This window comes from Monodelphis domestica, chromosome 7 (genome assembly GCF_027887165.1).
Source record: "Monodelphis domestica isolate mMonDom1 chromosome 7, mMonDom1.pri, whole genome shotgun sequence".
Taxonomy (NCBI): domain Eukaryota; kingdom Metazoa; phylum Chordata; class Mammalia; order Didelphimorphia; family Didelphidae; genus Monodelphis; species Monodelphis domestica.
The window spans coordinates 26,458,961-26,472,575 of record NC_077233.1 but is presented as its reverse complement, the minus strand read 5'-3'; the positions used below and the strand labels follow the sequence as shown (position 1 = coordinate 26,472,575).

Genomic DNA, 13,615 nt, shown 5'->3' with positions numbered 1-13,615 from the left:
CAAATAATACACAAAATAAAAAACACAATCATAACAGAAACCAATCATGATGACATGCAGCTCTCAAAATATTTAAGAACTCCTGATCTCATCATGCCCCTCATTTCACAGATGAGAAAACTGAGGTTCCCTGAGGAAGCTGAGATGCTAAGGTCACTCGGGTAATAAATGCCTTCCCTCTCTCTCCGAGTCCCGCATCTTTCCACTATGCTGTAAGAACCAGAGTATTATTTTGGGTACTCTTGGTCTGACCGCAAGTTCCACAGTCCTTTCTGTCTGTCTGTCTGTCTCTGTCTCTCTCTCTTTCTCTCTCTCCTCTCTGTTTCTCTTTCTGTGTCTCTCTGTGTATGTCTGTCTCTCTCTATGTCTCTATGTCTGTCTCTCTCTTTGTCTCTGTCTGTCTCTTTCCTCTCTCTGTCTCTCTCTTTGTGTCTCTGTCTATGTGTGTGTGTGTCTCTATCTCTGTCTCTCATTCTCTCTCTCTCTCTGCCTCTGTCTGTCTGTCTGTCTGTCTCTTTGTCTCCGTCTCCCTCTCTGGTTCCACAGTCCAGTTTGTGGATCACTCTTTCACCTGAGTGACACCCAGAAGGCTAGACCTCCTTCTAACGGTGCCTAATTTATACCCACAAAGGAGCTTGGGCTTGGGAACAAGCAGCTCATGGATGCTTCCTTTTGGCAAACCCATCAGCCCTCCTGGATGTTGCATGGATGGTATCCGGCTTGTCCCCTACTGATGACTTCTCGTGTTTTTGCAGTGCACAAAGACTTGTGGAGAAGGTTCCAGGTACAGAAAGGTGGTGTGTGTGGATGAGAACAAAGTTGAGAACCACAGCCTGCACTGTGACCCAAGCAAGCGGCCGGCAGACCGAGAAAGCTGCAGTCTGCAGCCCTGCGAGTACATCTGGATCACCGGCGAATGGTCGGAGGTACCTCTCCAGGGCCAATCTCGGAGGAGGGTGGACATGGGGTCAGACAGGCCAGTGGTGTCAGAGGCACATCTTACCTGTTTAACTTTTCTGCCAGTCACAGAGAGACCTGCAGGAAGCCTCTTTGTTCCTTCCTCCTCCTTCCTCAGAAAAAGGTTGGGCGGACATAATTAGTGAGAAATGATAATAACAGGGGCAGCTAGAGGACCGGTGGCTAAAGTACCAGGCTTGGAGTTTGGAGGACTTGGGTTCAAATTTGCCCGGAGACACTTCTTAGGAAGTCACTTTAACCCCAAATACCTTCTGTTTTAGAATTGTTGCTAAGAAAGAAAGAGGGAAGAGAGGGAGAGAAGGAAGAAGGGTGAGGAAAGGGGGGAGAGATAGCCACAGATATATGAGAGGCAGAGGAGTGACATGGAGACAGATAGGAAAGAGAGATGGAGGGAGGGAGGGATGGAGGGAGAGAGAAGAGAGACAGAGACAGAGACAGAGAAAAGGGGGGCAGAAGGAGAAGGAAGGAGTCTAGAGAAGCAGGAACAGATATGGATTTTGATTGGATTCTTGAAGTCAAGAAAACCTGGATTCAGAAGGTCCTACTTCTGAGACTTAATGATTGTAGGACCCTAGACAAATCATTTAACTTCTCCTTACCCTTGGCAATTCTCTAAGACTATATGTCTCACTAACAAACAATTATTAAGTGTACTAAGATCTAGGGACAAAAAGAAAGGGAAGGGGAAAGTCTCTACTCTTAAAGATCTCATTCTAACAGGTAGACAGTAAGCAAACTTTAAACAGATACAGTATATACAAGGTGGTGGAAAGTGCAACTAGGTGGGGCAATACATAGAGCACCATGCCTGGAATCAGGAAAACCTGAGTTCAAATCCAGTTTCAGACACTTACTAGCTGTGTAACCCTGGGCAAGTCACTTAACCCTGTTTGCCTCAGTTTCCTCATCCATAAAATGAGTTGGAGAAGGAAATGGCAAACCATTCACTGTCTTTGCCAAGAAAATTCCAAAAAAGGGGTCACAAAGAATCAAATGTGACTGAAGACAACTGAAGACAATGATAAAAAGATGGAAAGTTGTCTTGGAAGGAAAGTGTTAGCAGTTAGGGGGATCAAGAAAGGCCTCTTGTAGTCAGATTTAAGCTAAGAAATGAAGGTAGTTCAGGGAGCCGGGGGGGCAGAGAGAAGGATGGAAAGAGCTTGGAAACAGTCAATGAAAAGAAGTCAGGAAATGTGGCCGTGTGTACAGTGGTCAGAAAGATGGCCATTGTAGCTGAATTCTGTAGCATGTGAAAGAAAGTCTAGAACAGTGTGGAGCACCAGCTTTTTTTAATTTAAATTTTAGAATTTTAAAAGCCAGAATATTTGATATTTGTTCCTGCAGGTAACAGGGAGCCATGGAAGCTGCCTGAGGGCAGGAATGACACAGTCGGTTACCTCTGTGCTTTAGGAAGAAAAATCTGATAGCTGAGGAGAGGATGGGCTGAATCAGGGAGAGGCACCAGAGTGCTTGGGCAGTAGTCTAGCTGAAGGCTCATCCCAGGGCCTGGGTTGTGTCAGAAGGGAGGAGGGACATATAAGTTACAAAAATTCCTCATCAGGGATTCCCTATGCCCATTAAATCAGAGGCTGGTCCCCGGGGAGGCTGGCCTTATAAGGAGGCAGTGCCAGGAGGGTCACACAACTGGGAGTCATTTGAGAGAATCTGGACGGGCCTCCAAAAGTATCTGCCAAACAGAACTTGCCAACATTCAGGTTTAATGGGAGTCACCCCTAATGCCTTATTGTCCCCAGCTTACAGAATACCCTTCACTGTGGGCAGAGAGCCTGGTCAACGGATGGGGTGACTCACCATCCCCATCAAGAGGACCTATCATTTAGCATGCTCCTTGAGGGCAAGGATCGTCTTTTGCTTCTTCTTATATCCCTAGCGCTTAGCACAGAGTCTGGCACATAGTAGGCTTTTAATTGACTAATTAAGAGTCTGAGGCAGGATTTGAACTCATCTTTATGACTAGGTCCAGCACTGTCCACTAAGAGCTCATGGAATCATGGGATCATAGGTCCAGAGCTAGGAGATTCCTTATAAAAATACCTTAAATTTTTTTGGTTTTACAATTACAGATTATAGATGAGGAAATAGAAGCATAGGAAGGTCAAGTGACTTTCCCATTATTATGCAGGTAACAAGTAGCCAAGTGAGGATTCGAACCCAGGATGCCTCATTCCATATCCAGTGCACCATTGCAAATTCTCTATTGCTATCCAAATCTTCTTCCTGGCTATCTTTGCATTGCACAGTTCTTCCTCTCTAGAGACAATCCAGCAGAACAAAGCCCATCATTCTCTGAGATCCGTCCTCACTTCAACATGAAGATCTGTGAGCAAGATTGACAGGAATGAACTCCCGTTCTCCCTGATGCTCAGCATCCCTGGGATGTGGCCTGCCTTTCCCTAAAGGCATATCTCATTACTTACCTGATGTCACTTCCAAATCCCACCTCTGCAGGCCCCTGAAATCCCTTTCAAAGAGGAGCTCTCAATGAGTTTCTGAAGCCCAAGAGCCTTACGTGACAGCAGTTCAATTACAACTCAAGACTTCTGGGGTTCCTGCCCCCCTTTCAGAGGCTTAGATGGCTTGTGATTAAAAACCTGACTGTGCTGGGTTCCAGCAGCAGCTCCCCATCTCCAGTTGGGTTCCTCCTTATAAATTTTAGGTCATCAAAAACCATACTGATTCTAATGTTCTTAAATTTTGAAAATAGATGCCATGAAACATTCATGGCGCTGCCACATCTGAGCAAGTAGAAATGCCGCTCGGTCCCTCCATCACCTAGCAGGATATTTAGGTGTATCTGAGGTCTCCATTCCTTTCCATTAGTCCAGATAATTAAATGATCATATCTAAAAGAGAAAACAGCATACAAGAGTAATAATACCAATTGCAAACCAAAGGGAGGAGTTTTTAACCTCCCTACCACCACCATGGAGGACATGGATAGATAATTCAGGGAGGGTTTGTAACCAGAGAGGGAAGGAAATTCCATCTTAATTTTCACCAACCTCTAAATTAAATAAAGAATGTTCCTATTATTTAATTCTTCATCTAAACACACATTCTGAGTAGGGGTCGATAGACGTTACCAGACTGCCAAAGGGGTCCAGGACCCCGAAAAGGTGAAGAACCCCTGATCTAAAGCAATTACACCCATGCTATCTCATCTCTTCATCAAAATAGCTAGATTGGAGGGACAGTTAGGTGGTTTAGTAGATTGAGAGCCAGGACTAGAGATAGGACTGGCTGCCAACACTTCCTAGCTGTGTGATCCTGGGCAAGTCACTTAACCCCCATTGCCTGTCCTTAATGCTCTCTTCTGCCTTGCATACAGTATTGATTCTAAGCTGGAAGGTATAAGTTTTGGGTTTTTTTTTAAGTAGCTAGAATGAGAGGAAGGAACCAAAATTATTCTCATTTAACAAAAAGAGCAACTGAAGCTTACAGCAATTAGCTGACTCCAGGATCATTTATTGGCCAGATCTGCCTTCCCCCGCATTCTCCATACTTGATGCCCATCCCCCTGTGTCTTCCTTCACCCCCTAGAGTGATTTTTCCTTCCCTCTTGTATCATTTTTGCCTATTTTCCCCCATTAGTGATGGTGGTGACAGCTAAGATTCTGAAAGTGACCAGAAAATTCTGTAATCCTTAAAAGAGGCGATATCTAACTGAGTTTCCCATCTTGCCTGATAAGGCTACAGGAAGTCTTTAGGAAACCTTCAGCCTTCTCCTTTTCCTCTCCCTTCCATCTCTTCTCGAGATTCAGCAGCAAGGAAGCTTTGTGTAATTGTGAAGCTAGCTGCCTGTCCCTAGGGCTGGTTCCTCATCCTTTCCTCTGTAGGCTCACAGAGGAGCCTCATCAGTCAGCAGTGGTCCATTAGGCAAGACTGTGATGGTGTCTCTCTAAACCTGGGTCAAAGGAAAGAATTAAGGCAATTACCAAGAGAATTAAGGTAAAATTGTCTCTGATCCTGAAATCCTCTGGATGGCTGCTTAAAACCTCCAACTTGCCTTTTCATCAGTAAACAAAGCTTAGGTTGATCTGTGGGAACACAAGTGGCAATTAGGAACATCCTTGTTTCTGAATGGCTGCAAATGCTTGCATAAACCAGGTAGGTCTCAACACCTGGCATCCTGCCTCACGAGTGTGGTAGAAAGAACACTAGACTTGGTTTCTGAAAAATGGGGATAATAGTACATATTATGGGGTCTCATTGTGAGGAGCAAATGAGATCCCAAAATCAGAGAATTAGGGAGTTTTAGGCAGCCATCTAGTCCAGCCCATACACAAAAGGAATGTCTACCCTATCTGACGAGCGATGATCCAGTCTCTACTTAAAAGAATTTCAGAAAGTATATTTGGCAAAGTACTTTAAAGATCCTAAAGTATTATATAAATGTGTATAATAAATATACCATGTATAATTTCAATCAACCCATGCTTCTCCTGTGCTTTGCTGCCATCCAGGGGGAAAGATAAGTGATGCTACTGGATGGAATACATTGGAATTTTAAGTTAATTTCCCATCACTCACACTTTCTCACACACACGTGTATAAACATGCATATATGTATATACACATAGTGTGCAAACATGTCCACATATCAATATGCACATACATCACCACCACTACCACCACTGTTTCCAGCCGTCGGTGTCCTTAGTCTAGAAGTGCTGTTAGCAAATCTTGAGTGAGATATCTCTTCTGGTTTCCTTGTGAAGTAAAGCCACTTGTTAGCTTCAACAATAGCTGGTTTTTCTATGACACCTTCCATTTATTATCGAATCTGACCCTGTGAGGCAGAAGCGAGCATGCCATTAGAATAGAAGTTTCCTGGTGACAAAGCACTTTTCTCTTTTGTACCCCCTAGACCTTAGTGGGATGCCTAAAAAGTCATAAGTGAATGAGTGAATGAATAAATGAAAAAAAGCATTTATTGAGCACTTAGTATGTGCAAACCACTGAGCTATGCCCTGAGGATACAAATAGAAATCTGAGCTGGTGTCTGATTTCAAAGAGCTCAATCTAACATGGACTTGTTAATTGATCTCCATTTTGCAGATGAAAAAATTGAAGTCTCAGAGAGGATAAGTCATTTGCCTAAGGTTAAACTACTAGTAAATGGTGGAAGGAAGGAAGGAGATAAAAAGGAGGGAGAAGGAAGGGAAGAAGGGAGGAAGGAAGGAGCAAAGAGAGGTAGGAAGGGCAGAAGAGAGAGGATGAAGGGTTTCTTAATTAGTACCTTTACCAAAAGCTACAACTGATTAAGTTGGCTAAAAGAAGTAGAATAGGTAAGGCCCTGATTCCTAAATTTCCTGCCTGTTCTCCCTGGTTGTGATTAAGACTGTGCAAAGCTAAAGAAAATAAATTCTGAAATTCCTGCCACTTTTGTCTGGGTTGGGCTGGAGAAGGAACTTATCTGCTCCTTAGAGACCAGAGTGTGAGGCTCCCCCCAAGTGGGAGATCCCAGTTACTGCTGCCCAGCTGAATCCATCCAAGCAATTGCATGAAATTGCATGTCTCCTGGGTGCCCAGAGCTTGTGCTGTTTAAAATTAGCTACCAAACTGAAGGCTTTCAGAGGGCTGGTCAGCAGGTCCACTGCCCTGTGAGCTGCCCTGGCTCATTGTTTTACCTCTCTCTCCTTTCACCCTTTTTCTCTACAGTGCTCAGTGACCTGTGGCAAAGGTTATAAACAAAGGCTAGTTTCATGTAGCGAGATTTACACCGGGAAAGACCATTATGAGTACAGCTACCAGAACACCATCAACTGCCCGGGCACCCAGCCCCCCAGCATCCATCCCTGCTTCCTGCGGGAGTGTCCAGTCTCAGCCACCTGGAGAGTTGGAAACTGGGGGAGTGTAAGTAGATGACCAAGTACTGTTTCCCTGATAAATGAATGTGAGAGGAGCTCTTGCTTTGGGCCAGGCATCCAATCCCCTCTCAGCATCCTTCCCATCAGCCTATGGCTGCCAAGATGTCTCCGCATCTAAGGGCGACCTCCTTAGATGGTAGGGGTTATAGGGTTAGAATGAACAGATGAGAGAAGAATGATGCCATCCTTGCCTGAGAGATCTGAGGGGATCCCCCCAATTCACTCTTTTCTTCTCCCCATTTTGCTTCCTCCATTGAACTACTTGGGAGAATTGAATCAAATGCCACCCCCACCAATCCTTGGGGAACTTTAAAATGGAATGTCTCCAGGCATTGTTCCGGCATGTGGACCAGGATCCAAAATTCCTTTGCCAATTTTAGGCCATGCTCGAGATGGAGAGTGGGGCTAGAAGTGGTTATAACCTAGAAGAGAAAGGAGTGGGAAGTGGACTCGGGGATGGAGAGTGAAGGATGATGGGATTAGGTGGCTACAGTGGGAATACAAAGAGAGGAAAGTCTGTTTCTTCTATTGCTCTCTGTTCTGAGCATATTGTTTGATCTGTTCTAAAAGATGTTTTGTTCTAAGTTTAAAGACATATTGATAAACAGAACTCTCTGGGCTTGAGTATCATTATGCTTCATGAGTTGTTTTTTTTTATTGAATATTGACACATTATCAAGCCCAAAGAAGAATAACAGTGAATAGAGAGTCAGACCAGCCTTTGAGTCAGGAAGATCTGGGTTCAAATTCTATCTCTGGCATATATTAGCTGTGTGACCCTAGGGAAGTCACTTAACTTCTGGGTAACCCTCACAGTTCCCTACTATTACAGATACAGACAAGTGACATCGTTTACACTAATTAAATCACTGGTCCACATTAAAATGAAAATTAAGCCAGATCCCCAAAGAGACTAGCTTCACTGGGAGTGGGGGAGTGTCAAAGGGATCTAAGGATTTAATGTAATGTGACTGGTACTAGAAAGACTTCTTGAAATGAAATAATATCTCTATCCTCCTTTTGGGCTATCTAGGTGGTGCAGTGGATTGAGTATCAGGCCTGGAGTGAGGAAAACTCATCTTCCTGAGTTTAAATCTGACCTTAGTTACTTAGTAGCTGTGTGAACTTGGGCAAGTCACCTAACTGTTTACCTCAGTTTCCTCATCTGTAAAGTGAGCTAGAGAAGGAAATGGCAAACCACTCCAGTATTTTTGCCAAGAAAACTCCATGAAGAATCAGACACAACTGAATTAACTCTCCTTTTCCAATCATTGTGCCCCAAACTCCACCATTAGAGATGCATTGCTTTTAGCCTATGAGGGGTTCTTGAAGTCTCATATCAAATTGCCAGTACACCTGGAAGAGGTGAAAGACATCTTTGATGGTATCAGGCTCCTTTCCAACCATCACTAGCTGAGGACAAGTCTCAATGGAAATGGAATGCATTTAGGAATTAGGGCAGATTTAAGATGAGGGACACCAGGAGTACCAAGAGGAAAGAGGAGGAAATAAGAGAACATCCCTCCAGTTTTGCTTCGATTTGGCTTAATCCACATCAAGAATCCACATCAGACTCTTCCCTAATCCATTTGCTGTTAAATGCACTTGGAAAGTATTCTTAAACTATAGGCACAATGGCAGAACACTTTAAGATTTGCAAAATACTTCATATATGTTATCTCGTTTGATCCTTCCACCAACCCTATGAGGTAGATGCTATCATCTCCATTTGACAGCTCAGTAAACTGAAGCTGAGACTTGAGATTTCATGATTTGCCCAAGGTCACCTAGATAGCAAATGTCTAAGGTGGGATTTGAATTCATATCTTCCTGACTGCAGGTCCAACATCCACTGCACCACCTTATTGTCCCAAATTATAACAGGTGAATTCCTTTAGCAGCTAAGAACAAGTATATTCATGGATTACCACTCCCATTTAACTGAATTTGTTTTGTCCTTCTTTAAAATTTTTTCATCATGAATTAAATAATTATTTTAAGGCTAAATTTTGGGCTACATCCCTCTGGACATCATTTGTGCTGTCTCCCTGGGAAACTGTGGCTCTGAAATTTAGGAAGAGGCACTTGGATTAATTGGGAAGGGAAATATCCATGGTAGAATCCATGAGAATTTCTAGGTCTTCAATCTACCCACATTTTCTGAATATCCCCTGAGGAGTGAGTGAGCTCTTCCCCTTTGGGATGTACTTGGATGTATTTTTTCTCTGAACTATCCAGGAATGATTCAGGAGGGAGTGGTTCTGGTCCCCTCCACTCCCACTGGCTCACATCCTTTGAGAATGGGAATATTAGGGCTGCCCAGTTCAACAAGCTTTGCTTTCTAGTGCTCAGTGACTTGTGGACCTGGTGTGATGCATCGGTCAGTACAGTGTTTAACCAATGACGACCAGCCGAGCAGTCTATGCCCCATTGACCTGAAACCCGAAGAAAGAAGAACATGCCACAATAACCACAATTGTAAGTCTGCCAACTGGAATATATTGTCCTTTGTCAAGTGAAATGGCCTTTTCTCACCTCTACCTCTACTGCCCACCATGCTGTTTGGGGAATATTGATTTGAAAATTACACTATCCACTAAAATATTATCAAGTGGGAAGTGGGCAGTGTCATTTGTCTTACAGATAAACAAAACCACTACTTTGCTTTGTGAAGGCTCCCAAGAGTCTTCCAGCTACGAGTATGCTCTCCATCAATTGTTCTTTTTCATCCTTTGTTTTCCAATGACATCACAATGTTGGCATCAGGGTACAGTGTTTTCGGCTGGGACAGACCAGTCCATTATGAGTTCAGAAAGCTGAACCACAGGTTGAGCACAAGAATTCCATTAAGATATTTGGGATGGAGATGTCTCTGGCTTTTCATCAATAATTATTCGGTCAATAAATGAGCACCTATTATGTGCCATGCGCTAAAATAGCTACTGAAGTTACAAAGGCAAATAATGAATAATCTCTGCTCTTAAAGAGCTTCAAATTGCCTTATGTTATCTATTTTTATATGGCAAGAAGGTTGAGGAGGAAGGGGAGGAAAGTACAATCAAGGTGCCATCTTGTTTTTTCAGAGGTCTATAAGATATTGTGCTACTTATACCAACCATACTGTGAGATATCTGCTCCCATAGATAGAGTTTTAGTCTTAAGGAAGGACAAAGCTCTAATCTACTTTCTCTTTAGCAAGATTCTCTACAGACTTCCTCCTTAGTGTATCTTGATTCACCAGGGTTCAGCCTTCTTCACTTCAGGATCATCCTCTGAGGGCTCTGCCTCACCAGGGTTCCTTCAGCCTCCTTCTCAGCCTCCTTTTTCCATTGAAAATATATTCTGCCTTCTCGTGGACCTTTTCAACCCAGAGTCCCAAGCCATCTTTGAAACACTTAATGAATTTTTTCCAGTGGCCACCAATGTGATCATTTCTTCTCTGTCTTGGCTCTGTCTGAGGGAAAAAGAAGGGCACAAGAATTTATTAAATGAGTACTATATGGAAGGAACACTGGACTTACAGACATACAACCTAAGCAAATTCTGGCTCTGCTGCTTTCTACTTCTGACCTTGAGCAGATCACATCTCATTTTTGGGCCTCATCTGCAAAACAAGTCATTTGAATTAGGTGATCTCCAAGGTCCCTTTCAGCTCTAGAGGAATGAATGAATGAATGAATGAATGAATGAATGAATGAATGAATGAATGAATGAGTGAGTGAATGAGTGTGTGAATGAATGATAAAAGCATGTATTAAGGGCTTACAATGTGTAAAGTAATCTATAAAGACTATATCATGAATTTCTTTCCCACAGGTGAGTTGCCCAGAAACTGCAAAGAGATGAAAAGGCTGAAAGGTGTCATTGAAGATGGGGAATATTATCTCACAATCACAGGAAGGATTCTCAAGGTGAATTTCAGACTACCAACAAAATATTTCCCTTCTTTCATTTTTTCTAATTATTTACTTTCTCCTTTTGATTTGGAGATCAGGTCCTCCCCCCCCCCCCCTCCAAAGTTATGACTATTTTTGGTGGGGTATGGGTGTGTGTGTGGGTGCGTGAGAGTGAAGAGAGGGAGAAAAGTAGATGGAAGGAGAGAGAGGGGGGAGAGAGAGGGGGGGAAGAGGGAGAGATGGAGAAATGGAGATGGAAGAAAGGAAGAGAATGAGGGAGAAACAATGAGGGAGAAAAGAGAAGGAGGGACAAAAGAGAAGGAGGGAGAGATGAAGAAACAGGAAGAGGGAGAGGGGGGAAAAAAGAGCAAGAGACCAGCAGAAAAAGAGTGGTGGAAGAAGAGGGAGAGAGGAAAAAAATCCCATCATTGTTTGCTGTGTACCAAGCACTAAGCTAAATTCAGAAGATATAAATCCAAGCAAGCTCACAATGCCTCAAGGAGCTGACATTCTGTCTGTCTTGAAGGTCTTCTGTGCTGGGATGCAGTCTGACAAGCCCAAAGAGTATATCACACTTGTCAGTAGTGATTCCGAGAACTTCTCAGAGGTTTATGGGCACAGGTAAGAGAACCGTGCATCATAACCTTCTAGATTCTGTGCATGCTCTGCAGAAATTTTCTCCCCAATTAATGAAAGTAATTCTCTTTAGGCTACACAACCCTACAGAATGTCCTTATAATGGGAGCCGGCGAGAGGACTGCCACTGTCGGAAAGATTACACAGCAGCTGGGTTTTCCTCCTTCGAAAAGTCAGGCTGGATCTGACCACTATGCAAATAATAAGGTGAGTCACCATGGCATGGAGCATGGGAAGGGTGGGCAAAATACTCATTTTCTATAGACACGGAGGCAGCCTGGTATCAGCGTCATGAATGCTGGGCTTGGAGAGAGGAAGGAACAGGTCCAGTTCCACCTTTGACACTTACTGGCTGGATGACCCTGGCAAAGTCAGATGACCCTCTGTGTGCCTTAATGTCACCTTCTTCCTCATGAAGCCTCAATGGCTCCCTATAGTCTCCTAGGCTAAAATAGAAATTTCTTTTCATATTTAAAGCATTTCACAATCTGACTTCAGCTTCTATTTCCAAGTTGAGAGATAATACATTCCTTCCCTTCACATGTTCTGTCTTCTGGCCAAACTGTCCTTGCTTTATCCCTGTTTGTAGGTATCCATCTCCTATTTTCACACCATTGACAGGCCATCCTCCATGTTTGGCTTTCTCTCCTTCTTCATCTCCATCTTGCTGAATCCCTAACTACCTTCAAGATACTCTTCAAGTGCCACCATCTATGAGCAGCCTTCCTGATTTCCCCTTGTTGTCAGGACTCCTTCTACTTCTCTGAAATGATTTCATCATTATTTTCTATTTACTTGTCCATGTTTGTGTTGTTTCTCCTCTATAGGATATAAGCTCTTAATTTAAGGCCAGCCCTATTTGATCTTTGGCCTTCTGCTTCTTTTGCCCAACACAGTGCCTGGTGCATAGTGATTGAAGCATAATTCATAAATATATAGTGAACTGAAATGAAGTCCTAGATGGTTACTATCTGCATTAGAAAAGAGCATTTCCTTCCTAGGGAGTTCCCTACACTGCTGAATTCATAGATCTTTTTTTGCTTGCCTATTAGTCAGTTTACAAAAAAAAAAGAAAATAGAATTATATTTCTCACCTAGCTTGCCCATGATCTGATTTAACTCTCAAGCCAGCGCTGTCTTTAGTTAGTTTTTCAGCCATCCAGGAACATTAATCAAAGGAACAGCTGAGGGCAGGCAAAAAGACCTAAACACATTGCAATGAATAGAGGAAAAACAGAATCATGAATAATTAATTTTTCCTCATTATATCTGATGCAGTATATTGGATTACTTTGCCCTTGAGGTAGATTGAACTTGATTTGCCCCCAAGATTTAAAAAAAAAATTGGCATCATCCAGATTTCTCTCAACTTCAAGGAACTGGTATTGCAGGCTTTTCATTGGAAGAGAGAGAAAGAAGGAAAGAGAAAGAAGAAAGAAAGAAGAAAGAAAGAAAGAAAGAAAGAAAGAAAGAAAGAAAGAAAGAAAGAAAGAAAGAAAGAAAGAAAGAAAGAAGAAAGAAAGAAAGAAAGAAAGAAAGAAAGAAAGAAAGAAAGAAAGAGAGAAAGAGAGAAAGAAAGAGAGAAAGGAAGGAAGAAAGAAAGAAGAAAGAAAGAAAGAAAGAAAGAAAGAAAGAAAGAAAAGAAAGAAAGAAAGAAAGAAAGAAAGAAAGAAAGAAAGAAAGAGAGAAAGAAAGAGAGAAAGAGAGGAAGGAAGGAAGGAAGGAAGAAAGAAAGAAAGAGAGAAAGAGAGGAAGGAAGAAGGAAGGAAGGAAGGAAGGAAGGAAGGAAGGAAAGGAAGGAAGGAAGGAAGGAAGGAAGGAAGGAAGGAAGGAAGGAAGGAAAGTGGGGGAGAGTGAGAGAACCTTGATCATTTTCCCTATTGCTATTCTTTCATTTTTCTACATCTGCCATTCTATCATTTTTCTACATTCTTGCTTTTTGAAGCATCATAAGGTTTTTCATTGATGCTGGACAACTAAAGCTTAAACCTCTCCTCTGGTGACCTATGGAAATAATTAGGCAGCAGAGAGGGTGAAGAGAAGGCCTGAAGCTTCTGTGGCCTGGGCCCCAGTGTTGGAGCCATGCTCTTAGATTGTTTCAAGGTGTCTCCTCTTGGTCTGCCACACTCAAGTTCAAAGCCAATCTCGGAGACTCCAGTGAGGACATCAGCCAGTTCTGAGTTGTTTTGCTAACTGGATGAAAATGTTCTAAGT

The 13,615-nt window shown here is 42.8% G+C and overlaps 1 protein-coding gene across 1 annotated transcript in view; it reads left to right on the top strand.

The window, feature by feature from the left end:
• ADAMTS9 (ADAM metallopeptidase with thrombospondin type 1 motif 9) overlaps positions 1-13,615 on the top strand; it is a 208,757-nt gene that overhangs the window by 177,784 nt on the left and 17,358 nt on the right. Inside the window, 7 exon segments of the mRNA XM_056804375.1 lie at positions 756-926; positions 6,661-6,855; positions 9,215-9,347; positions 10,686-10,780; positions 11,292-11,386; positions 11,475-11,566; positions 11,569-11,607. Of these exon segments, the coding sequence (XP_056660353.1) occupies positions 756-926; positions 6,661-6,855; positions 9,215-9,347; positions 10,686-10,780; positions 11,292-11,386; positions 11,475-11,566; positions 11,569-11,607 (820 nt within the window).